General features: G+C 45.2%; 2 protein-coding genes across 3 annotated transcripts in view; one reads left to right on the top strand and one right to left on the bottom strand.

The window, feature by feature from the left end:
• Positions 1-17,845, bottom strand: part of RAB36 (RAB36, member RAS oncogene family) — a 54,970-nt gene extending 37,125 nt beyond the window's left edge. The window contains exons 1-2 of the mRNA XM_056530817.1: positions 17,711-17,845; positions 12,231-12,322 (exon numbers count right to left, since the gene is read on the bottom strand). Coding sequence (XP_056386792.1) covers positions 12,231-12,322; positions 17,711-17,770 — 152 coding nt within the window. The 5' untranslated portion in view covers positions 17,771-17,845. The remainder of the gene's footprint in view (positions 1-12,230; positions 12,323-17,710) is intronic.
• RSPH14 (radial spoke head 14 homolog) overlaps positions 17,805-26,562 on the top strand; it is a 267,776-nt gene continuing 259,018 nt past the window's right edge. Inside the window, exons 1-2 of one of the 2 annotated variants that reach the window (XM_056530795.1) lie at positions 17,805-18,015; positions 18,570-18,784. In XM_056530795.1, coding sequence (XP_056386770.1) covers positions 17,954-18,015; positions 18,570-18,784 — 277 coding nt within the window. In that variant the 5' untranslated portion in view covers positions 17,805-17,953. Of the gene's footprint in view, positions 18,232-18,569; positions 18,785-26,562 lie in introns of both variants that reach the window. The other variant, XM_056530801.1, reaches the window with a different exon arrangement.

Here is a 26,562-nt window from a genome sequence, read left to right as displayed (position 1 = left end):
ACATTTAGAAATATCCCATATGTGGCCCTTGTGCACTACATGACTCACACAAAGGCCTCACATATGAAGGAGAACCGTGTGGATTCTGGGACTTCCTATTTTTTAGTTAGTTAGTGTCACCCTATTCTAAGATCTGTAACGTTTTTATTTTTAGCGGTTTTGAATAGTACTATTTTGGGGTATGTCTGACATTTTGATCACTTTTTATTAAATTTTTAGTGAGGCGGGATTACCAAAAAACTGTAATTTCGGCAAGATTATTATTATTATTATTTTTTTTTTTTAAGGTGTTCACCATGCAGTATTAATGACATGGTAATTTTATTCTGCAGGTCAGTACGATTATGGCAATACCTTATTTATGTACTTTATTTGATGCTTTATGATATTTATAAAAACAATTTTTGATTTAAAAAAAATGTTGTTAGTGCTAGGGATGTCCCGATACTGATACTGGATATTTGCACGAGTACTTGTACTCGTGCAAATGTCCCCGATACCTAATCCGATACCCGGATAAGGTATCGGGGACATTTGCACGACGGAGGTGCAGTAAATGGCCTGCACTCTATGCTCCCAAGCTATGCAGTGCGCTCAGCAGCTGAGCGCGCATCATAGCCGGGACCCGCATTAACCCTTTAGACGCCACGATCACGGCATCTAAAAGTCCTGAGATGTACTGCCGGTAAGCTCAGGGATGCTGATCGGGATCATCGCAGTGTAATCGCGGTGTCCCGATCAGCTAGCTGTAAGGACGGCCGCAGGTCCCTTACCCTGTGTCACGATGCCGGCTGGCAGGTAGTGGATCCTCTGTGCCAGAGAGGGATTGGCGTGGACCGTGCTAGAGGATCGGTTCTAAGTCACTACTGGTTTTCACCAGAGCCCGCCGCAAAGCGGGATGGTCTTGCTGCGGCGGTAGTGACCAGGTCGTATCCCCTAGCAACGGCTCAACCTCTCTGGCTGCTGAAGATAGGCGCGGTACAAGGGAGTAGACAGAAGCAAGGTCGGACGTAGCAGAAGGTCGGGGCAGGCAGCAAGGATCGTAGTCAGGGGCAACGGCAGAAGGTCTGGAATCACAGGCAAGGAACACACAAGGAACGCTTTCACTGGCACTAGGGCAACAAGATCCGGCAAGGGAGTGAAGGGGAAGTGAGGTGATATAGGGAAGTGCACAGGTGTAAACACTAATTGGAACCACTGCACCAATCAGCGGTGCAGTGGCCCTTTAAATCGCAAAGACCCGGCGCGCGCGCGCCCTAGGGAGCGGGGCCGCGCGCGCCGGGACAGAACTGACGGGGAGCGAGTAAGGTACGGGAGCCGGGGTGCGCATCGCGAGCGGGCGCTACCCGCATCGCGAATCGCATCCCGGCCGGAGGTGGTAACGCAGCGCCCCGGGTCCGTGGAACCGACCGGGGCGCTGCAGTGAGGGAAGTGTAGCGAGCGCTCCGGGGAGGAGCGGGGACCCGGAGCGCTCGGCGTAACAGTACCCCCCCCCTTGGGTCTCCCCCTCTTCTTGGGGCCTGAGAACCTGAGGATCAGACTTTTGTCCAGGATATTGTCCTCAGGTTCCCAGGACCTCTCTTCTGGACCACAACCCTCCCAATCCACTAAAAAAAAAGTTCTTCCCCTGACCTTTTTAGAGGCCAAAATCTCTTTGACAGAGAAGATGTCCGAGGAGCCGGAAACAGGAGTGGGAGGAACAGATTTAGGAGAAAAACGGTTGAGGATGAGAGGTTTAAGAAGAGAGACGTGAAAGGCATTAGGGATACGAAGAGAAGGAGGAAGAAGAAGTTTGTAAGAGACAGGATTAATTTGACACAAAACTTTAAAAGGACCAAGATAGCGTGGTCCCAACTTATAGCTCGGGACACGGAAACGGACATATTTAGCGGAGAGCCATACCTTGTCTCCAGGGGAAAAAATGGGAGGAGCTCTTCTTTTCTTATCTGCGAATCTCTTCATGCGAGAAGAAGCCTGTAAGAGAGAATTTTGGGTCTCTTTCCATATGGTGGAAAGATCACGAGAAATTTCATCCACAGCGGGCAGACCAGAGGGCAAGGGGGTAGGGAGGGGGGGAAGAGGGTGACGGCCGTACACCACGAAAAACGGAGATTTGGAGGAAGATTCAGAGATTCTGAAATTATACGAGAATTCGGCCCAAGGTAGAAGATCTGCCCAGTCATCCTGGCGGGAGGAAACAAAATGTCGTAAATAGTCACCCAAGATCTGGTTAATTCTCTCTACTTGTCCATTGGATTGAGGATGGTATGCAGAAGAAAAATTTAATTTAATCTTGAGTTGTTTACAGAGAGCCCTCCAGAATTTAGACACAAATTGGACGCCTCTATCCGAGACGATCTGTGTAGGCAACCCGTGAAGACGAAAAATGTGTACAAAAAATTGTTTAGCCAACTGAGGCGCTGAAGGAAGGCCAGGAAGAGGGATGAAATGTGCCATTTTGGAGAATCGATCAACGACCACCCAAATAACAGTGTTGCCATGGGATGGGGGTAAGTCAGTAATAAAATCCATACCAATCAGAGACCAAGGTTGTTCGGGGACAGGTAGAGGATGAAGAAAACCAGCGGGCTTCTGGCGAGGAGTCTTATCCCGGGCACAGATAGTGCAGGCTCGCACAAAGTCCACCACATCAGTCTCTAGAGTCGGCCACCAATAGAAGCGAGAGATGAGTTGCACAGATTTCTTGATGCCCGCATGACCTGCGAGATGGGAGGAGTGACCCCATTTGAGGATCCCAAGGCGTTGGCGTGGAGAAACAAAGGTCTTTCCTGGAGGAGTTTGCCTGATGGAGGCTGGAGAAGTGGAAATCAGGCAGTCAGGAGGAATGATGTGTTGAGGAGAGAGTTCAATTTCAGAGGCATCTGAGGAACGAGAGAGAGCATCGGCCCTAATGTTTTTATCAGCAGGCCGAAAGTGAATTTCAAAATTAAATCGGGCAAAGAACAGAGACCACCTGGCCTGACGAGGATTCAGCCGTTGGGCAGACTGGAGGTAGGAGAGGTTCTTGTGATCGGTGTAAATAATAACTGGAAATCTTGATCCCTCCAGCAGATGCCTCCATTCCTCAAGTGCTAATTTAATGGCTAGAAGCTCTCGATCCCCGATGGAGTAGTTCCTCTCCGCCGGAGAGAAGGTCCTGGAAAAAAAACCACAAGTAACAGCATGCCCGGAAGAGTTTTTTTGTAGAAGGACAGCTCCAGCTCCCACTGAGGAGGCATCAACCTCCAATAGGAAGGGTTTAGATGGGTCAGGTCTGGAGAGCACGGGAGCCGAAGAAAAGGCAGACTTGAGTCGTTTAAAGGCGTCTTCCGCTTGAGGAGGCCAGGACTTGGGATCGGCATTTTTTTTTGTTAAAGCCACAATAGGAGCCACAATGGTAGAAAAATGTGGAATAAATTGCCTGTAATAATTGGCGAACCCCAAAAAACGTTGGATGGCACGGAGTCCGGAGGGGCGTGGCCAATCTAAGACGGCAGAGAGTTTATCTGGGTCCATTTGTAGTCCCTGGCCAGAGACCAAGTATCCTAGAAAAGGAAGAGATTGGCATTCAAACAGACATTTCTCTATTTTGGCATAGAGTTGATTATCACGAAGTCTCTGAAGAACCATACGGACATGCTGGCGGTGTTCTTCTAGATTGGCAGAAAAAATCAGGATATCGTCCAGATATACAACAACACAGGAGTATAGTAGATCACGAAAAATTTCATTAACAAAGTCTTGGAAGACGGCAGGGGCGTTGCATAGACCAAAGGGCATGACCAGATACTCAAAGTGTCCATCTCTGGTGTTAAATGCCGTTTTCCATTCATCCCCCTCTCTGATGCGGATGAGATTATAAGCACCTCTTAAGTCCAGTTTGGTAAAAATATGGGCACCTTGGAGACGATCAAAGAGTTCAGAGATGAGGGGTAGGGGGTAGCGGTTCTTAACCGTGATTTTATTAAGACCGCGGTAGTCAATGCAAGGACGTAGAGAGCCATCTTTTTTGGACACAAAGAAAAATCCGGCTCCGGCAGGAGAGGAGGATTTACGGATAAAGCCCTTTTTTAAATTTTCTTGGACGTATTCAGACATGGCAAGAGTCTCTGGGACGGACAGAGGATAGATTCTGCCCCGGGGTGGAGTAGTGCCCGGGAGGAGGTCAATGGGACAATCATAAGGCCTGTGAGGAGGTAGAGTCTCAGCTTGTTTTTTGCAAAAAACGTCCGCAAAGTCCATATAGGCCTTAGGGAGACCGGTTACATGAGGAAGCACAGGGACACGGCAAGGTTTACTGGGAACCGGTTTTAAGCAGTCCTTGGAACAAGAGGGCCCCCAACTCTTGATCTCCCCAGTGGACCAATCCAGGATTGGGGAATGGAGTTGAAGCCAGGGAAGTCCAAGAAGGATTTCAGAAGTGCAATTGGGGAGGACCAACAGTTCAATCCTCTCGTGATGAGATCCGATGCACATTAGAAGGGGCTCCGTGCGGAAACGTATAGTACAGTCCAATCTTTCATTGTTTACACAATTGATGTAGAGGGGTCTGGCGAGACTGGTCACCGGGATGTTGAACTTGTTGACGAGAGAGGCTAAGATGAAATTTCCTGCAGATCCAGAGTCCAAGAAGGCCACCGCAGAGAAGGAGAAGGCAGAGGCAGACATCCGCACAGGCACAGTAAGACGTGGAGAAGCAGAGTAGACATCAAGGACTGTCTCACCTTTGTGCGGAGTCAGCGGACGTCTTTCCAGGCGGGGAGGACGGATAGGACAATCCTTCAGGAAGTGTTCGGTACTAGCACAGTACAGGCAGAGATTCTCCATGCGGCGTCGTGTCCTCTCTTGGGGTGTCAGGCGAGACCGGTCGACCTGCATAGCCTCCACGGCGGGAGGCACAGGAACAGATTGCAGGGGACCAGAGGAGAGAGGAGCCGGGGAGAAGAAACGCCTCGTGCGAACAGAGTCCATATCCTGGCGGAGCTCCTGACGCCGTTCGGAAAAACGCATGTCAATGCGAGTGGCAAGATGGATGAGTTCATGTAGGTTAGCAGGGATTTCTCGTGCGGCCAGAACATCTTTAATGTTGCTGGATAGGCCTTTTTTAAAGGTCGCGCAGAGTGCCTCATTATTCCAGGATAATTCTGAAGCAAGGGTACGGAACTGTACGGCATACTCGCCAACGGAAGAATTACCCTGGACCAGGTTCAACAGGGCAGTCTCAGCAGAAGAGGCTCGGGCAGGTTCCTCAAAGACACTTCGAATTTCCGAGAAGAAGGAGTGTACAGAGGCAGTGACGGGGTCATTGCGGTCCCAGAGCGGTGTGGCCCAAGCCAGGGCTTTTCCAGACAGCAGGCTGACTACGAAAGCCACCTTAGACCTTTCAGTGGGGAACTGGTCCGACATCATCTCCAAGTGTAATGAACATTGGGAAAGAAAGCCACGGCAAAACTTAGAGTCCCCATCAAATTTATCCGGCAAGGATAGTCGTATTCCAGAAGCGGCCACTCGCTGCGGAGGAGGTACAGGAGCTGGCGGAGGAGATGATTGCTGGAGCTGTGGTAGTAACTGTTGTAGCATAACAGTCAGTTGAGACAGCTGTTGGCCTTGTTGCGCAATCTGTTGTGACTGCTGGGCGACCACCGTGGTGAGGTCAGCGACAACTGGCAGAGGAACTTCAGCGGGATCCATGGCCGGATCTACTGTCACGATGCCGGCTGGCAGGTAGTGGATCCTCTGTGCCAGAGAGGGATTGGCGTGGACCGTGCTAGAGGATCGGTTCTAAGTCACTACTGGTTTTCACCAGAGCCCGCCGCAAAGCGGGATGGTCTTGCTGCGGCGGTAGTGACCAGGTCGTATCCCCTAGCAACGGCTCAACCTCTCTGGCTGCTGAAGATAGGCGCGGTACAAGGGAGTAGACAGAAGCAAGGTCGGACGTAGCAGAAGGTCGGGGCAGGCAGCAAGGATCGTAGTCAGGGGCAACGGCAGAAGGTCTGGAATCACAGGCAAGGAACACACAAGGAACGCTTTCACTGGCACTAGGGCAACAAGATCCGGCAAGGGAGTGAAGGGGAAGTGAGGTGATATAGGGAAGTGCACAGGTGTAAACACTAATTGGAACCACTGCACCAATCAGCGGTGCAGTGGCCCTTTAAATCGCAAAGACCCGGCGCGCGCGCGCCCTAGGGAGCGGGGCCGCGCGCGCCGGGACAGAACTGACGGGGAGCGAGTAAGGTACGGGAGCCGGGGTGCGCATCGCGAGCGGGCGCTACCCGCATCGCGAATCGCATCCCGGCCGGAGGTGGTAACGCAGCGCCCCGGGTCCGTGGAACCGACCGGGGCGCTGCAGTGAGGGAAGTGTAGCGAGCGCTCCGGGGAGGAGCGGGGACCCGGAGCGCTCGGCGTAACACCCTGCTTACAGCGTTGCTCCTTTACTGCTGCCAGCCATGGCAGGCAGTAGTAAAGGAGCGTCGATAGCATTGATCAGTGTATGCAATCTACATGTAATAGTCCCCTATGGGGACTAAAAAAGTGAAAAAATAAAAATTAAAAAAAACAATAAATTTAAATTAACCCCTTCCCAATAATCACCCCCTTTTCAAAAAAGTTTCAATATAAAAAATATATATTTATTTTAAATATAAAAAAGCCTTTTCTCTTATGAAAAAAAAAAAAAACACACCCCTTTTTCCCATTAAGGTATGTTAGCACGGGCAGATCCACAACATATTTTACGCTGTGGATCTGCCTGTTTGAACTTACCCTTATGGGGGAAAAAGTCACATGACATTGACAAAAGTATCGGTAATTGGTATCAGTACTTGTACTCAGTCTTAAAAAAATGGTATCAGGACATCCCTAGTTAGTGCATCGCTATTTTCTGAGAGATGTATCTTTTTTTTATTTTTATACCGAAAATGTTGTGTGACAGCAAATTTTTTCCGTGAGGAGTTGACGTTTTTAGTGGTACCATTTTGGGGTACATGGGACATTTTGATCACTTTTTATTTTAGTTTTACAGAGGTGGCATTGATATAAAGCAATCATTTTTTACGCTGTTCATCGTGTTGAATAATGTGATAGTATTATTGCCTGGGTTGTTACGGATGCTGCGATACCAAATATGTGTATATCATTTTTTGGGGGAGGGAAAGGGAAATTGTTGTGTTTATTTATTTATTTTCATTTATTTATTATTTATACTAGCTGAGTACCTGGCATTGCCCGTTTTCTCCTTTCTAATCTTTGTTGGGTAGGAAAATTAACAAAGGAGGTAGCTTTTGACTTCATATCCCGTCCTCATATATTGTCGTCATATCCCAACCCCATATCCCGTCCTTATATCCCATTCTTCTATCCCGTCCTCCTATCCCCGTCCTCCTATCCCCGTCCTCCTATCCCCGTCCTCCTATCCCCGTCCTCAGGTCCTGACCTCATATCCCGACCTACTATACTGTCCTTATGTCCCATCCTCATATTCTGTCCTCAGGTGGGACTGATTTCTGATGAAGATATTGTAAGCTGAAAATAGAAGGGGACATGGCTTTGTAGGACTGGCCGTGATTTGCAAGCCAGACCGATGCACAAAAAGTGTAGAGAATAAAATGGGTGGGGCTTAAACAGTGGGCATGTCTTTGTGAGATGGGGTGTGGCTAGCAAGCTGGACTGACACATTCACCAGGAGATGCAGAGTGGTGCTTGTGGATTAAGGTACTGGAAGTCCTATATACTTGTATGGGACTTGAAACAAAAACCCATCTTTTATATAAGGGTGTATGTAAGGGTTCATTTAACTATCATATCTTTTTATTTGTCATATAAGTAATATGTGTACCAGGTATTATTGAAATATCTCCAGCCATACGGAAGTTATGTGGAAACATACATTTTTTATTGACTTGCATGGAAAACCCCGTCCCTCACAAAAGAGGGTAGTTAAGGGTTAAATTAACTATCCTATATTTTAAAGGAGTACTCTGGTGCAGACTACTCCATCTCCATTCTGCCCGGGCTGCAAAAAAAATGAAAATGAACCATCTCTCACCTTTCTGGGTTCCCGTGGAGCGCCACTACAGCTGATCGGTCCTCCGGTCCATCCTCTTCATACTTCCGTGTGAAAGAAGCGTCACATGGCGCTCAGTCTATCACCGGCTGCCGCAATGTTCTGCCTTGGCCGGCGATAGGCTGAGCACCATGTGACGCTTCGTTACACACGGAAGTATGAAGAGGATGGACCGGAGGACCGATCAGCTGTAGTGGCGCTCCGCGGGAACCCAGGAAGGTGAGAGATGGTTCATTTTCTTTTTTTTTTGCATCCCGGGCAGGACGGAGCAGGAATACTCTGCACCAGAGTACTCCTTTAAGTGGACATATAAGTAACATGTGACCACGTATGATCGAAATATCTCCAGACGTTTGGAAGTTATGCAGTGACATATTTCCCATAGACTTGTATGGGATCTTAAACAAAAACCCTGACCCTGGCAAATGGGGGTGCGTAAGGGTTAAATCACCTATCCTATGTTTGTTGTTGACACATAAGTAACATGTGTGCCAAGTTTCATGTTAATATCTTTAGCCGTTTGGACGTGATGCTGGAACATACACACACACACACACACACACACTAGTTAAGTTTTATATATATACTAGCTGAATACCCGGCGTTGCCCGTTTTTTCCCTCCTCATCCTTGTTGGGGAGGTAAATCAACAAAGGAGGAAGCTTTTGACTTCAAATCCCATCCCCATACATTGTTGTCATATCCCAACCCCATATTCCGTCCTCATATCCCGTATTCATACCCCGACCTCCTATCCCGACCTCCTATGCCGACCTCCTATGCCGACCTCCTATCCCGTCCAGCTATCCTGGGGATGAGTAAGGGTTAAATTACTTATCCTATGTTTGTTGTTGACATATAAGTAACATGTGTGCCAAGTTTCATGTTAATATCTAGCCATTTGGAGGTTTTTGTGGAACATACATATACACACACACACACACACACACACACACGTTGAGTTTTATATATATAGATAGACTTATTGTTCATTTTATATATGTGTATTTATTTATTTTTTTTACTTTATTTTACTTTTTTATGTCCCACTAGGGGACTTGACACTTATAATACACTGCAGTACAGATCTGTACTGCAGTGTATTATCCCTATCAGTGTAACACTGACAGCTGTCAGCATTTCGCTGATACACATAGCAGATCAGGCTTTACCTCTGGCATAGCCTGATCGGCTTCCGTAGCCAGGTAACCAGGGGCCATTCGGAGGTCCCTGGTTGCCATGGCAACCAATTAGACCCCGTGATCGCATCACGTGGTCTCATTGGAGAAAAGAGGGTGCTCCCACCCTCTATCACCAGCGATCAGTGATGCGGTCACATTGACCGCAACACTGAAGGGGTTAACCGTCAGGATCGGAGCTCCGCTCTTGTCAGCTGCGGCGGGTGCCCGGTGACATGCGATCGCCGGCCCCAGGCGCTAACCACTGCCTGCACTGTTTCATGAAATAAAGCTTCAAAGCAAATGATGGCAGTCTTTTCATTTTTACATGGGTGGATTGCAATACTGCTGAGTTCTGGGATTGAGCACCGCCATTAGACACTATTGCTATATAGTGCCTGTACTGCACAAGACTGTCCGCTTTGGTCCTGAATGTGAACTGTGTGTGAAGCTCAGCACTGCCAACTATCAGCTTCTTTACTGTTAACTTTTTTTTGTTTATTGCTCACAGCAGTAAGGACACAGATATTCACATATAAATATAAATAAATTCATCTCAGTCCTTAATCCCTTAGAGGGGTACTCCGCCCCTAGACATGTTATCCCTTATCCAAAGGATAGGGGATAAGATGTCTGACCGCGGGGGGAGGGGGTCCGGCCTCTGGTAGCAGACACTCACTGCTCTAAAGCGAGCACAGGGTCACACACATCAGACTGATTCACTGAATTGTCAGACAAATTATTAACACTCATATCTTGGGAACAGGAGGATATATCATAAAACTGTAAAAAGGTGTGTGATCAGGGTACCTAGACTACTTGGTGATAGTATAATTTTAAATCAACTGGTGCAAGAAAATTAAATAGATTTGTAAAATACTACAGAGGAAGTTCTTTTCTTTTTGAATTTCCTTTCTGTCTGACCACAGTGCTCTCTGCTGACACCTCTGTCCATTTTAGGAACTGTCCAGAGCAGGAGTAAATCCCCATAGCTGCTCTCCTGCTCTAGACAGTTCCTGACATGGACAGAGGTGTCAGCAGAGAGCACTGTGGTCAGACAGAAAGGAAATTCAAAAAGAAAAGAACATCCTCTGTAGTATACAGCATATGATAAGAACTGGAAGGATTAAGATTTTTAAATAGAAGTAATTTACAAATCTGTTTCACTTTCTGGCACCAGTTGATTTAAAAAGGTTTTTTCCCACCGGAGTACCCCTTTATATACTCATTGTATTATTGGGATTTTTCAATGTGCATAGACAATCCATCAATCGAAAGGGTCAATTATAAATAATAATATTGATATATCATTCCTAAAGTTATATTCCTGCACTGTACCACACAGTACACAAGTGTATAGCGAGTTTTCTGTAGAATTCAGGTACACCATACACACCATACTGTGAGGAGAAGGAGTTGGGGTAGCTACAGCTGGAAGATTTGGCATTTTTGCTACCATAGCACAGGCAGTACTGTATTTACTTCAACTCAAAGTCCATATTTGCCAACAAAGATATCTGTAATACGCATTCATACGGTCTGGCTCACGCCAATGTTTACATGATCTATACTTGCTCTTTGTATTTTTAAGGATAACAGTAATGTATCTGTGCAAAGAGAAAAAAGAAACATTGGGGGAGAATAAAAACTGTCTAGTTTTTATTAGACTAGACCAGTATTTTCCAACCAGTGTGCCCAGACAGCTGGAAGCACACCGCTTGGAAAACACTAGACTAGACAGTCTAATTTCCGCGGTGTGAACTTTAACATTAGTGTGAACGGGTCTCCGCGAGACCCGTTCACACTGCGGAATTTCAGCGGCGGACATTTCCGCCGCTGAAAGTGTTCCGCGCAAAGAAAGAACATGTTCATTCTTTGCGCAGATTCCGCGAGCACTGCATAGCCGTCAATGGTGACGGCTCAGTGCCCTGCGGCCCTAGCGCCGAAGTAGCTCCGGCGGTGGCCGCCAGGCGGAATCTCCGCTCGCGGAATTCAGCCGCGAGAATTCCGTAGTGTGAACGGGGCCTAAGGGTATGTTCACACAGTGGAATTTGTGTAGAATGTCATGTTGATTTCAATGGGACTCTGCTGCACTATTCACAAGACTGAATTTTTGCGCCAGATGTTTCTGCCGCGGAAATTTCAATTTCGATATCCACAGAAAAACTAGACATGTCTATCCTTTCTACGTATACCACAAGGAAATGCGCTGGTGTCTTTGAGACGGCACATTTTCAAGCAGCCCTAGCACCTGCTGGATCGGGCAAATTTATGGAATGTATGCCTGTGTTTTCCGTGCAGACATTCCGCACACATTCCTGTGAACCAGGCCTAAGAGTTTTTAAAGGGGTACTCCCTGGCCAGCTTTTGGAACATTTAGTTCCGAAGATTGTGTGCGCACGGAGGCCGGCCCCCGCAGCGCGCACAAAGAGTTGGAAACATAGTGTTCCTAATGCTGGCCAGTGGAATACCCTTTTAAATCTTCATCTGTGTGCACACATTGCTGTTATGGTGAGTATGATCAAGCTGTGATGCTATTGGCAGGGCAGAGGATAAGGTAACCCCTGACTACTTAATGTGCAATATGGGAAGAGGTTAATGTTACACCTGATTACTAATTAATGGGCAACATGTGACATTTTGGATGGCTACTTTTCACTGTTACTATGAGTGAAGGAGTTTTGTATTCCGGAAACATGTAACCTGCTCTGGATAGTTCCTGACAGGGACAGAGGTGACAGCAGAGAGCACTGTGTCTGACTGGAAAGGCTACACAACTTCCTCTAAGGGCAGTGGTCTTCAACTTGCGGATCTCCAGATGTTTAAAAACTACAACTCCCAGCATGCCCTGACAGCCGATGGCTGTCCTGGCATGCTGGGAGTTGTAGTTTTGCAACATCTGGAAGTCCGCAGGTTGAAGACCACTGCCCTAGGGCATACAGCAGCTGAGAATTACTGGAAAGGTTAAAAAAAAAATTTGGAAAAACTCACCCAAAATTCCCACCATGGCGTTGCTGGCAGGCACTTTTCACTTGGGCATCAAAATGAGTTTCATACTGGAGACAAGACTCTGCCGTGTAACACTGTGAAAGTAAAGGAAATGTAAGAAACAGAGTGGAAACTTTGGTAGAACGGGCATTGTCAATGGATTGCGGTGACAACGCAAGCTGAAGAGAAGAATTGGAGAATTCTGCCTCAAAATCAGTGCAGAATGTACATCTGAAATCTATGCACATTTTTGTGGATTTTCATGTGGAATTTGACACCGATTTTAAACCCTCAAAGTCTGGGCCAATTTCCATTTGTGTTTTTCCATCTAACCTTATAAGGCTGCATTCACACTTCGTTTTTACATTATGGGTGCTGGATCCAGCTGGGGGAGGGGCAAACCGGGCTCTCCTGTACCCCCAGCCGGACCAGCGCTGAACTCCACTTACTTTAATGAGCCGACCGGAGTCAAACGATGACTCCGGTCGGCTCATTTTTGACCCATATGTGGTTTCCTGACCGGACCTAAAACCGTAGTATACTACGGTTTTAGGTCCGGTCACAAAACAGGATACGGGTCAAAAATGAGCCGACCGGAGTCATCGTTTGACTCCGGTCGGCTCATTAAAGTAAGTGGAGTTCAGCGCTGGTCCGGCTAGAGTACGGGAGCACCTGGTTTGCCCCTCCCGCAGCTGGATCCAGCACCCATAATGTAAAAACGAAGTGTGAATGCAGCCTAAGAGCCATAAGTTTCCACTTGGTTTTTTTCTGGTATTTTTTGGAAAACAGCCACTGCAGTTTTTGAGCCAAAGCCAGATGTGTATTCAAAAGGAATGGGAAATATATAGGAAGGACTTATATTTCTCCTTCCTGCTGGATCCACTTCTGACTTTGGCTCACAAACTGCATCGGCAGTTAAAAAAAAAAAAAAAGCACCAGAAAAAAACCTAGCCTAACTCTTATCTTTCCATCTACAGAGTCTTAAGAGGGCTTTTTGCAGGTTTATTTGTACTTTATAATGACACCCTTAATTTTTCATTTATCAGGCAAATTGTACAAAAATAAATAAAGGCAAGGAAGGGCGGGACACATGGGTGTTTTGTTTTTATACCATTTACTGGTAGTAAGATTTACATGTTATTTGTATTCTTCAAGTCTGTTTGATTACAACAATATCCAATTTGATAATTTTTGTTATGTTTTACTGAAATGTAAGAAAAAAGAAAAAAAAAAAAAAAAATTTTAATAAAACATTTTTGGGATGTGATGTGACCAAGAAACCAAAATTCTGGAATTTGGTATCTTTACTGTTAATGCCATTCACTGTGCCGGATCAATAACCTAAACCAGCTTCATACACCCTCAATGGTGCCATAATGTACAGGTTCGGTCATGGTGCGTTAAGAAGTTACAGTTCCCATTGATTTTGACAGAGAATTTATTCAAACAAATGTGCAGGAAAAGGACATTTCTCCTTTAGGGCTTCTCTCTGTACACTTTCCATGTGCTTTAAAATACATGTATTAAAAGGGAATCTGTTATCAGTATCACCCGCACTAAACTGGTGGTACAGGGTTATAGTGTGGGTGACACTAATGAAAACCATTTTTACCAATCTTCTGTCCGTGGCTCGGTTCTTCTGTAATCCCCGGTCTTCTGGATATGGTAATGAGTTACTTGGTGTATGTAGGGCTTTCCCAAGCTTTCCTGTGCATGTTGACGTCCATTGTTCTGAAGACCAGCGCACGCTGGCTTTTTCATTGTTACGCCTCCTCCCCCTGTGCCGAGTCTGCTATGCTGCAGAATGGAGCTCCACTCTGCAGCATAACAGCTCTCTTCTGTATAGGTAATAGTCATGGCCACAGGCATTATGCTGCAGAGTGGAGCTCCACACAGCAGGCTCAGCACAGAGGAGGTGGCGTTACAATAAAGAAGTCAGCGTGCTTCAAGCTCCTCCTTACCATATCCAGAAGACTGGGGATTACTGAAGAATAGAGCCACGGACATTAAATAGGTAAGTATGGTTTTCATTATACTGATGATATATTCCGACGAGGAATTGAATTCCGACAGAAGATTGAAGTGCCAACATTATGCATCGATTCTGGATGGAGTGGCTCCACTGACAAAATCCTTGTGGAATTTCCTCAGTTTGAGCATACCTTAACAGAAGGGGATCCTAAATGGTGACCTCCAACTCTACCCTCTGTGCTGCCCATAAAGGATATAAGGCAGTGTTTCCCAAACAGTGTGCCTCCAGTTATAGTTTTGCAACAGCTGGGGGCACACTGGTCAGGAAACACTGATAGAAGGCTTTCTGTACACAACTATATTTACATCCAGGTTTCTAATGCAGTGTTTTTCAGGTTACGCTGGGTTCACACTGTGTTTGTGAACATATTTTACTTACCGTATGTTCTAAAAAAAGATAAAAAAATATCCAATAAAGGCTACTACGCTAACATAAACACAAAAACGCAGTGTGAGCCCAGACTGAGGCTAGGATTCCACTAAGCTTTTTACACTGCGTTTTCTTAGGCTTAAAAACGCCAGAAAAGACACCAGAAAAACTGCCACTGTTTTCCCCTGCGTTTTGGCATTTTTTCTGGTGTTTTTACCTTTGTGTGGAATTTGCCTTTTTTGGCCCCTTTGGCGTTTTTTTTTCCAAATTTGTTGGGTACCGAAAAAAAAAAAAAAAGGATGTAGTAAGGATGGAAAATAAATGTATTGAACAAAATTTTTATTTTTTACAACATTTTTATACATTTTTAATAAAGTGTGTATGTGTGTTTCACTTTTTTTTCTAAATTTTTTACATTTTTAAGGTAGTATTACTACTCACAGCATGGAACAGACTATTCCATGATGGGAGTAGTAGTACCTGTACTAATGGACATATTGCCCCGAGTGTCAGTTGTGACACCCGATGCGATCGCCCATAATATAGCAGAGATGTGGAGCGGCTCTATACAGTGCTCCCCATCTCTGCTCTGTACTCCGGCCAGTGATGTGAATAGACCATCGCTCATTTATATTTTCTGCCCAGAGTGGGGATTGGCCGGATGGTTGCAGCCAATCACAGCTCTCAGAGGGAAATATGAATAAGCTATGTTCTATTCACATTACTGGCCGGAGTATAGTGCAGAGATGCCAGCACTGTATACAGCCGATCCATCTCTGCAATAGAAAGGACGATCGCAGCGGGTGTCAGTAGTGATACCCGCTGTAATCTGTTCTTAACTGCAGGTACTACTACTCCCAACATGGAGCACACTCTGCTCCATGCTGGGAGTTGTAGTACCTGCATTAATAGACAGATCGCAGCGAGTGTAACTTCTGACACTCGCTGTGATCCTCCTGTATAATGTATAAATACGGCCGGCCGCTCTGCTATGATCCCCTGCACTGCCGTATATATATACACCTATTCATATTTCCCTCAGAGAATTGTGATTGGCTGGAACCATCTGGCATAAATTATACAGGAGGATCGCAATGGACCCGGGGTGATCTGTCAATTAGTACAGGCACTACTACTCCCATCATGGAACCGTGTAGTGGGACTACCTAAAAAATGTAAAAAGAAAGTGAAAAACACACACACTCCATTTTTTATTATCAGCTATATTTTTAGGTCCCTGCCCGCCCACATAAATTGATCCCTGTTTAAAAATTAATAAAAATGTTGTTATAAAAAAGATAAATTTTGTTAGATACAATTTTTTCCATCACTACTGTATCTTTTCTATTTAATTTTTTTTAATGGTACCCTACAAAATGTTAATAAAAAAGGTATCTCCATCACTTTTTTGGATCACTAAAGTCCAAAAAAGAATAAAAACCAAAAACGCCAAAGTAAAAACCAAGATGGCGTTTTTCTTAATTTCTGTGCAAAAAACGCCAAACTAGGTTTTGTCGGGCATTTTGGAAAACCAGCCTCTGAGCCCAAAATTGCTGAAAAGCGCCAAAAGGATTAAAAATAATGCCAAACTGAAAAACGCCCTGTGGATCTGGCATTTTGCAGTTTATTATTTACTTGCAGCTAACATCTGGACGCTGCGTTTTTTCGCTGGATAAACGATGTGCGGCAAAATGGGTGTTTTTTACGGCGTTTTCGCTAGAAAATCCTCCGTGGAATTCCAGCCTAAGAGTGCATTCAGACCACGGTTTATGAATAACGGCGACTGTACACAGTTTTATAAGAGAAAACCATATGGAACCATTCTTGTCGCCGTATCCATAGACTTTGTATTGAGAAATAATACTAAAAAGTGAACCCAGTTTTGTAAGGCTTGGCACGGTTGCGGGTCATTTTTTTTTTTTAAACCGGGTCCTAACATGGTTTCGTTTACCATTTCAAAACCGTAGATTTACTGCACATGTTTTTTTCTTTTAAATAGTATTGTAGTCAATGATAAACGTATAAAACTTTGTATACGGTTCCATACCGTTTTAGCTCATACAGTTTTGGCCCCTTTCACACTGTCGTTGCGCCCCGTCGAGAATGGCGGTTGAAGTCTCTTTTTTTTCGTGTGTCTTTAATTGGACATTCTTGTGACGGGGAGCAACGGGCAACAACAGGTCCTGGGGGCTCCCATTTACTATCATGGGGGTCACCGGGCACCGTTTTTCTTTTTTTACAGGAATAGCAGGAGAAAAAGACGGCACAAACAGTAATTTTTCTCCTGCTATCTCCCCGGGCTCCCATGACGGCCGTCACAGTGCTGTGTCATAACGCCAGTGTGAAAGAAGCCTTTGATATCCCTAAACCGTACGCCAACCGTCTACACAAACCTGTGTATGACCCAAAAGCTAAGATTTCACTTGTTTTTTTACCAGAAAAAAAATGCAGGAAAAAATGCTTTCCTCTTATAGACGTCTACGGAAGAGGAAACACGCCATTAAAACGCAATGTGGGTTTTGAATTTGGCGTTTTTACAATGTGGACAAGGGAACAGGAAAAGCTGCCAAAATGGGGGGGGGGGGGCGCTGGGGCATAGTTTCCACAAAAAATAAAAATGCCAGGAAAAAAAAGGTTTTTTTCCCTGTGTGTTTTTTTTTTTTAACAAAACCGCCCAGATTTCATAGATAAAAATGAAATGCCATAGTCTCAACATGCTGCGGTTTTGAAAATCGCACGCTGAGCACAGACGCAGCAAAATATCAAAGAGGAGATAAATAAAAGCCAAAGAAAAATATGTCAAGTTGGTATGGCGTCTCATAAATCCCTCTTGGCTTGCAGCCACATCTGTCCGTTTTTCACCCAAAAAAAACGCAATACAACATTTGTGGCTAAAAAAATAAAATATTGGAAAACAAAAGCTTTTCGCTGTAAAAAACACACATTGTTTTTCAAGCGCACATTTTTCTGCATTTCAAAAGTGCAAAGTGCATAAAAAACAAACAAAAACCCCCATAACTATTCCCCACCTGTTCCATCCCCCACTGCTGCAGGGCCCGGTACAATGTATAGACGCACTTACCTTGGGCATCTGGCAGATGAGCCTGTCCCGGGGGACCGGAGGTGCCTGCTGGGGCTGCATACTGGTGCCGGTCCTGGAGTCGCTGGAGGAGATGCGGTACCGGATCTGCCAGGGATGTGTCCAGGGGCCGCTGTGCCGTTACCAAGACAACGGCTGGCAGCTATGGGCGTGGTTGATGCTAACAGAAAGAATGGAGGCGGGGCTCTTCAGTAGGATAGTGGGCGGGGCTGACACTAACTTTCTATGCTGTTTTTAGCACAGGAGAGGGTCCGTTCCTTTCTCTCCTATATTATCACGTCCAGGAGGTAGTCTGAGTATTAAAGCACCGGTCATGTGATCTCTTCACTGCACTAAACGCTTGACAACAGTTGCGTATGTGTCAGGAACGGATATTGTTCTACGTTTACGTAATTTGATATTCCAGAAGACGCACGGCGCGTACATAGCCTGGTTGCTTGGTAACCACGGTACGCTGTCCTGTGTTTGAGGCTGCGGAGAGCAGGCGGGTGCATTGCTGACCGGTGAGTCCTGTGATATAGGGGGTAGACAAGAAGTAGTGCAGTTGCCCATAGCAACCCTTCAGAATGCTTCTTTTGCAAATAAAAGAGTGGTTGCTATAGACAACTGCACTACTTTGATAAGCCTCCCCCATATCCCTAGAGAAATGTTTTTTTTTTTTAACAGGGGACCTCCAGCTGTTGCAAAACTTCAGCTCTCAGCATGCCCTACCGGGCATGCTGAGAGTTGTAGTTTTGCAACAGCTGGAGGCTCCCTGGTTGGGAAACCCCGCTCTATAGTGATAGCATCTGCAGCCCCTGTGTCTCCTGTCACCCTTTATAACCTCCTGTTTTTCTCTTAGGACAAAGAAGAGCGCAATGGCTGAAGCCAGGATATCTCCTTACCTACCGCCCAACATCGACCCCACTAAGGCTCCTGTCGCCTTTGGGAAAAGGGCTTTACCCAAACTCAATGAGGAGCTGAGGGCCCCGGAGCTAGTGACCAGGCAGCGGGCACTGATGGCCCTGAGCGACCTGCTGCACGACCCAGAGAACGTCTACCAGGCTGTGCAGCTGGGTGAGTCCTGCGCCTCTTTATAGTATGACAAAAAATAGTCCCCAAAGATGACTATGGAGGGGGATTTATCAAAACCTTTGCAGAGGTAAAAATGGAGCTGTTGCCCATAGCAACCGGATTGCTTCTTTCAGAGGGCTTTAAAGAAAAAAAAATGAAAGCAGCATTCTGATTGGTTTCTATAAGCAACAGCTCCACTTTTCCTCTGCACAGGTTATAATAAATCCTGTTCCCCATTATTTTCTATGGCTGTTGCAGAAAACCATTTCAGGCATAGAAACCTAGAATGTGTCGCAGATAAGAAGCATTTGGCCTATGTAGTCTGCCCAATAATCTGAATCCTATCAATAGTCCCCGGCCCTATCTTATATGAAGGATAGCCTTATGCCTATCCCATGCATGCTTAACCCCTTAAGGACCAAGCCCATTTTGGCCTTAAGGACCAGACCAATTTTATTTTTGCATTTTCGTTTTTTCCTCCTCGCCTTCTAAAACTCATAACTCTCTTATATTTCCATCCACAGACCCATATGAGGGTTTGTTTTTTGCGTCACCAATTGTACTTTGTAATTACATCACTTATTTTACCATAAAATGTACGGCACAACCAAACAAATATTATTTATGTGGGAAAATTGAAATGAAAACCACAATTTAGCAAATTTTGGAAGGTTTTGTTTTCAGGCTGTACACTTTCCAGTAAAAATGACATGTTTTCTTTATTCTGTGGGTCAATACGATGAAAATGATACCCATGTTATATGCTTTTATATAATTTTACCGCTTAAAAAAAATCTCAAACCATTTTAACAAAATTAGTATGTTTGAAATTGCCCTATTTTGACCACCTATAACTTTCTAATTTTTCCGTATATGGGGCGATATGAGGGCTCATTTTTTGCGCCATGATCTGTAGTTTTTATCAGTACCACTTTTGCTTAGGTTTTACTTTTTATTCATTTTTTATAATTTTTTTTTTAATAAAATGTGACAAAAAAAGCAATTTTGGACTTTTTAAATTTTTTTTAACGTTTACGCCGTTCCCCGTACGGGATAATTAACAATATATTTTAATAGTTCATACTTTTACGCATGCGGCGATACCAAATATGTGTATTGATAATTTTTTTTATGCTTTTTTTGGGGGTAAAATGGGGAAAAACGGACGTTTTATTTTTTATTGGGGGAGGGGATTTTTCAATTTTTTTTGTACTTTTTTTTATTTTACATTTTTTTTTTTACACTTTTTATGTCCCCATAGGGGACTATTCATTGCAATGTATAGGACACAGCACTGCTTAGTATTATCGGTGATCTTCTGCTCGATCTCAGACCAGAGCAGAAGACCCCGGGAGACGACCGGAGTAAGGTGAGGGGACCTCCGGCCGCCATGATGGATTCTTTCTTCCAAGCTATACATGTTAAGGTCCTTTAACCTTTCCTGGTAAGTTTTATCCTGCAATCCATGTACTAGTTTAGTAGCTCTTCTCTGAACTCTCTCTAGAGTATCTATATCCTTCTGGAGATACGGCCTCCAGTACTGCGCACAATACTCCAAGTGAGGCCTCACCAGTGTTCTGTACACTGGCATGAGCACTTCTCTGTTTCTACAGCTTATACCTCTCCCTATACATCCAAGCATTCTGCTAGTGTTTCCTGCTGCTCTATTACATTAGCTTCCTACCTTTAAGTCTTCTGAAATAATTACTCCTAAATCCCTCTCCTCAGATACTGAGGTCAGGACTGTGTCAAATATTCTATATTCTGCCTGAGGGTTTTTACGCGCCAGGTGCATTATCTTGCACTTATCCACATTAAATTTCAGTTGCCAGAGTTTTGACCATTCTCCTAGTTTGCCTAAATCCTTTTCCATTTGGCGTATCCCTCCAGGAACATCAACCCTGTTACATATCTTTGTGTCACCAGCAAAAAGACATACTTTACCATCGAGACCTTTTGCATTATCACTAATGAAGATATTAAACAATATTGGTCCCAGTACAGATCCCTGAAGTACCCCTCTGGTAACAAGACCTTGCTCTGAATATTCTCCATTGACTACAACCCTCTGTTGTCTGTCACTCAACCACTGCCTAATCCACTCAACAATATGGGAGTCCAAGCTCAATGACTGTAGTTTATTGATAAGTCTTCTATGTGGGACAGTGTCAAAAGCCTTACTAAAATCTAGATATGCAATGTCTACTGCCCCTCCGCAATCTATTATTTTAGTCACCCAGTCAAAAAAATCAATAAGATTTGTTTGACATGATCTCCCTGAAGTAAACCCATGTTGTTTTTCATCTTGCAATCGATGGGATTTTAGATGTTCCACAATCCTATCCTTTAGTAGGGTTTCCATTAATTTCCCCACTATTGATGTCAGACTTACTGGCCTATAGTTGCTTGATTCCTCCCTACTACCTTCCTTGTGAATGGATACGACATTTGCAAATTTCCAATCTTCCGGGACGACTCCTGTTACCAGTGATTGGTTAAATAAATCTGTTAAAGCATACCCATCAGATCCAACAAAAAAAAAACATTTTTTTTTTAAATATATGACTCAGTACCTAATCCTGACCATGTACATCTATTTTTATGTGTCTAGCACCTTTATTTACTTTTTTATTACACTTTTAATTTAGCTCACTAGTCTGAATTCCTCTCAAAGGGAGGGGCGTGGCCTTACTGTGCAGGTCTCCGCCCCCTCCCTCAGTATGCTGTCTGCTCACATCTCCCCTAGCATCAGCAAAACTATAACTCCCAGCTTGTCCTCACTGACGGTAGCGGGACACAAGCTGACAGTGGGAGGATTTTTCCTCCAGCTCTGAGCCCTGCGCTCACAGCTGTCAATCAAGGAAGAGTGTCCATGACATAGGTGATGACGCATGGACACAGCAGGACTAGTATTTGTCCAAGCAGGCAGGGGGGCAGTTGTTTGACTGGGTTTTTCAGTATGAAATGCTGAAAATGTTCCAATTAAAGCAATTGCAAAACCTATTGGTTTTGCATGCTTTACAACATATTAAAAGTTTTTGTATCTGACAGTGCCCATTTAACGGTTTTGCTAGCTCACCACTAAGCTCTTTTAAGGATTTTAGGTGTATCCCAGCAGGTCCCTGTGACTTATTTGTCTTCACTTTAGAAAGCAAACGTAGAACCTCTTCCTCTGTAAAGACACATGCATCAAACGATTCCTTAGTTTTCCTCTCTAATGGAGGTCCTTTTCCTTCTTTTTCTTCTGTAAAAACTGAACAGAAGTATTCATTAAGGCAGTCGGCTAGCCCTTTATTCTCTTCTACATACCTTCCTTCCTTTGTTTTTAATTTAGTTATTCCTTGTTTTAATTTCCTTTTTTCATTTATATATCTGAAGAATGTCTTATCTACTTTTTTTCACAGACTGAGCTAGTTTTTCTTCTTCGAATTTCTTATAACTTGAATGGCCTCTTTCTGCCTAATCTTGTAGATTCCCCTATCTTCGCTTTGTGGTAGCCCTTGGGGGGGGTATGGTGTAGTTGGGGTGTTGCTGTGTTGGAATATGAGGGGTTAATTTAACCCTTGTCACTCGTGACACCAGGGTGACGATTAATACGCTGAGGTAATTGCTGGGCCTATCGCCACCCTTCCCAGAAACCATAGGTGCGTGCAGAAATAAATGATTGTCCACGGCAGTGCTGAACTTGAACTTGCAGGAACTTTACTGATGAATTGCGGTACATTCAGTAACGGTAACAGTCTTAGTAACAGAGTCTATTATCAGCACGGCAGTGACTGACAGTTGCTTAGGACCGATAAGTTATCTTGAGATTAGTAGAATTAGGTTTTGCAGAGATCTGCTGGATTTAGGGGTCTGTTTAGGTCCAGTGATCTTGCGGAGTAATAGGGAATTGAAGTAACTCACAGTTTTGGAATGATGGCCGTTGCCGCAAGGCTTTGGCCTAGTGGTTGCCGTTGACAGCTGCGCAGATCCGTCCTCATCAGCAGCCCACGAGGAAAGAGAGAGATTAATCGCCGCCACTCCCTTATATGGGCAGGGCCGTTTTGAATTGGTCCATGTCAGCTGTCACTCACCGTTACAAAGCATGGTGGGTGATCACCTGATTACCTCCAAAGGTCCTTGAGTAAAAACCATAGAGTTCTGGAACGCATCACGTGACCCACAGGTCCTGCGACACTAACAACAAGGTATGTACACTTTATATACATATAGACAATTAGAATTTGAATAATTTTAATTATTAGAGGGGTGACTAGGGGCTAACTAAGGATCCCACTGGTACCCAGGGACTCTGACTTTGGGGACCTCACCACAAGGTAACGGATGCAATCCGGTACCGGGACACCACAAGTGCTCTGTTTTTTTTTATAATTACTAAATGCTAGCTTTTTGTTTTTAATGATTTTGGCCACTTCTGTTGAATACCACAGTGGTCTCTTCCTTTTTCTGCTTTTACTGACAAGTTTAATGCAATTTTCTGTTGCCTTCAATAATGCGTTTTTTAACCTGTTAAGGACCAAGGGCGTACATGTACGCCCTGAGTCCGCTCCCGTTCTAAAATGCGGGACCCATGGCTAATAGCGCGCGGCACTGATCGCGGTGCCGCACTATTAACCCTTTGGACGTGGCGTTCAACGTTGAATGCCGGGTCTAAAGTGAAAGTAATTCATTGCCGGTTAGCTCAGGGGGCTTTCCAGGATGTCTGCGGCGAAATCACGGCATCCCGAACAGCTATGACACAGCAGGAGGGTCCCTTACCTTGCCTTCCGGTGTCCGATCGCCGAATGACTGCTCAGTGCCTGAGATCCAGGCATGAGCATTCAAGCGGCAGAATCATTGATCAATGGTTTCCTATGAGAAACCATTGATCAATGTAAAAGATCAGTGTGTGCAGTGTTATAGCCCCCTATGGGAGCTATAACATTGCAAAAAAAAAATAGGGAAAAAAAAAAGGGAATAAAGATCATTTAACCCCTTCCCTAATAAAGGTTTGAATCACCCCTTTTTCCCATTTAAAAAAAAAACTGTGTAAATAAAAATAAACATATGTAGTATCGCCGCGTGCGGAAATGTCCGAGTTATAAAAATATATCATTAATTAAAACGCACGGTCAATGGTGTACATGCAAAAAATTCCAATTTTTTTTTTCTGTTTCCCCGTAGATTTTTGGGTAAAATTACTGATTTAATTACAAACTAGAATTGGTGGCACAAAAAATAAGCCATCATATGGATTTTTAGGTGCAAAATTTAAAGAGTTATGATTTTTTAAAGGTAAGGAGGAAAACATGAAAGTGCAAAAACAGAAAAAACCCTGGTCCTTAAGGGGTTAAGTAGTCCCATTTCTCCTGGACTCCATGTAATCCGTTCCAGTCTGATAGGGACTCATTTATGAGTAATCTAATTTTTGAAAATTCAAAAACTCTCCTCCTCCTTTCTTGCCTTCTCTGTTTCTTCTGCATAAAGAGTACCCTGGTATGGATAAGTCCCTGTCATTACTTTCATTAAACCATGTCTCAGTAACAGCCACTAAATCTACATTCTCAGATGCCATTATTGACCCAAGGTCATTGATTTTATTACCCAAACTGCAGGCATTTGTAGACAGGACCCTGAGCTTGTAATTTCTTAACCTCTGTGCTACTGACATGTTCTGCCATTGTTTTGGGGGGCAATTGGACTCATGGATTTTCACTCTTTTGCCCCCCCCCCCTCCTCGTTTAAATACTCCTTAGCAAATTCTTGAAATTGTTCACTGAGTACATTCGTTCCTTTGAGAGAAAGATGCAAACCATCTTTTTTGTTGATCAGGTGGCCTGTAACATTAGTTGACAACCTTTGGTGCCATAGTCACTGAGCCGCATTAACCAAGCAGAGCTACCATGCAATTTACGAAGCCATCTGCTTCCGCCTCTGTTTCACCAATTATGTAGGTGCCACAGCTCTGCCAGACAGTTGACTGGCAATGGTGCCAGGTGTTGTCACATCTGGTATTCATGACTAGGGATCGACCGATATCGTTTTTTTAGGGCCGATACCGATAATCGGTGCAGGTTAGGGCCGATAGCCGATAACTTATACCGATATTCCGGTATAAGTTATCGGCTATTTAACCCCCTGCGACACCGCTGCAGATCATTGATTTAAAGCGGGCGCTTTAAATCAATGATCTGCTGTGGCTTTTGTGGGGCCATAGGCTGCCGCCGCCACCACCAGCTTCTCTCCCCCTACCTGTTAGGGTGGTCCGGGCCATCCATCCTTCCTTCCTGTAGTGTCCGGCCCATTCCGGGTGAAGAGTGAACTGGTCCGGGCTGTCCTTCTTCTCCGGGGGTCATCTTCTCCACTCCGGGCAGGCTCCGGCCTAGTACGGTGCATAGACGCCGCTGCGCAGTGACGCCCGTGCGCAGCGACGCACCTGACGTCACGGCGTAGTGGCGTCTATGCAGTGTACTAGGCCGGAGCCTGCCCGGAGTGGAGAAGATTACCGCCGGAGAAGAAGGACAGCCCGGACCGGTTCACTCTTCACCCGGAATGGGCCGGACACTACAGGAAGGAAGGATGGATGGCCCGGATGAAAAGTCAAGCAAGTGAGGGTGGACTAGCACTCCTCTGTGTCTGGTAGTACTCCTCTGTGCACTTTTCTGTCTGATAGGATGCCTCTGTGCCCTCTCCTGTCTGATAGGACTCCTCTGAGCTCTCTCCTGTCTGATAGGACTCCTCTGTGCTCTCTCCTGTCTGATAGGACTCCTCTGTGCTCTCTCCTGTCTGGTAGGACTCCTCTGTGCTCTCTGCTGTCTGGTAGGACTCCTCTGTGCTCTCTCCTGTCTGGTAGGACTCCTCTGTGCTCTCTCCTGTCTGGTAGGACTCCTCTGTGCTCTCTCCTGTCTGGTAGGACTCCTCTGTGCTCTCTCCTGTCTGGGAGGAGTCCTCTGTGCTCTCTCCTGTCTGATAGGACTCCTCTGTGCTCTCTCCTGTCTGGGAGGAGTCCTCTGTTCTCTCTCCTGTCTGAATGTACTGTACTCCTCTGTTCTCTCTCCTGTCTGATAGGACTCCTCTGTGCTCTCTCCTGTCTGAATGTACTGTACTCCTCTGTTCTCTCTCCTGTCTGATAGGACTCCTCTGTGCTCTCTCCTGTCTGGTAGGACTCCTCTGTGCTCTCACCTGTCTGATAGCACTCCTCTGTGCTCTCTCCTGTCTGGTAGGACTCCTCTGTGCTCTCTCCTGTCTGGTAGGACTCCTCTGTGCTCTCTCCTGTCTGGTAGGAGTCCTCTGTGCTCTCTCCTGTCTGATTGGACTCCTCTGTGCTCTCTCCTGTCTGGTAGGAGTCCTCTGTGCTCTCTCCTGTCTGAATGTACTGTACTCCTCTGTTCTCTCTCCTGTCTGATAAGACTCCTCTGTGCTCTCTCCTGTCTGAATGTACTGTACTCCTCTGTTCTCTCTCCTGTCTGATAGGACTCCTCTGTGCTCTCTCCTGTCTGATAGCACTCCTCTGTTCTCTCTCCTGTCTGATAGGACTCCTCTGTGCTCTCTCCTGTCTGGTAGGAGTCCTCTGTGCTCTCTCCTGTCTGGTAGGAGTCCTCTGTGCTCTCTCCTGTCTGATAGCACTCCTCTGTGCTCTCTCCTGTCTGATAGGACTCCTCTTTGCTCTCTCCTGTCTGGTAGGAGTCCTCTGTGCTCTCTCCTGTCTGGTAGGACTCCTCTGTGCTTTCACACAGGAAGATGTACAACATATAAAAAGGTTTTGAATCTGACAGCGCCCATTTAAAGGTTCTCATACA

Source organism: Hyla sarda, chromosome 1, assembly GCF_029499605.1.
Source record: "Hyla sarda isolate aHylSar1 chromosome 1, aHylSar1.hap1, whole genome shotgun sequence".
In the NCBI taxonomy this organism is placed as follows: Eukaryota; Metazoa; Chordata; class Amphibia; order Anura; family Hylidae; genus Hyla; species Hyla sarda.
This window is presented reverse-complemented; position numbering and strand designations above follow the sequence as displayed.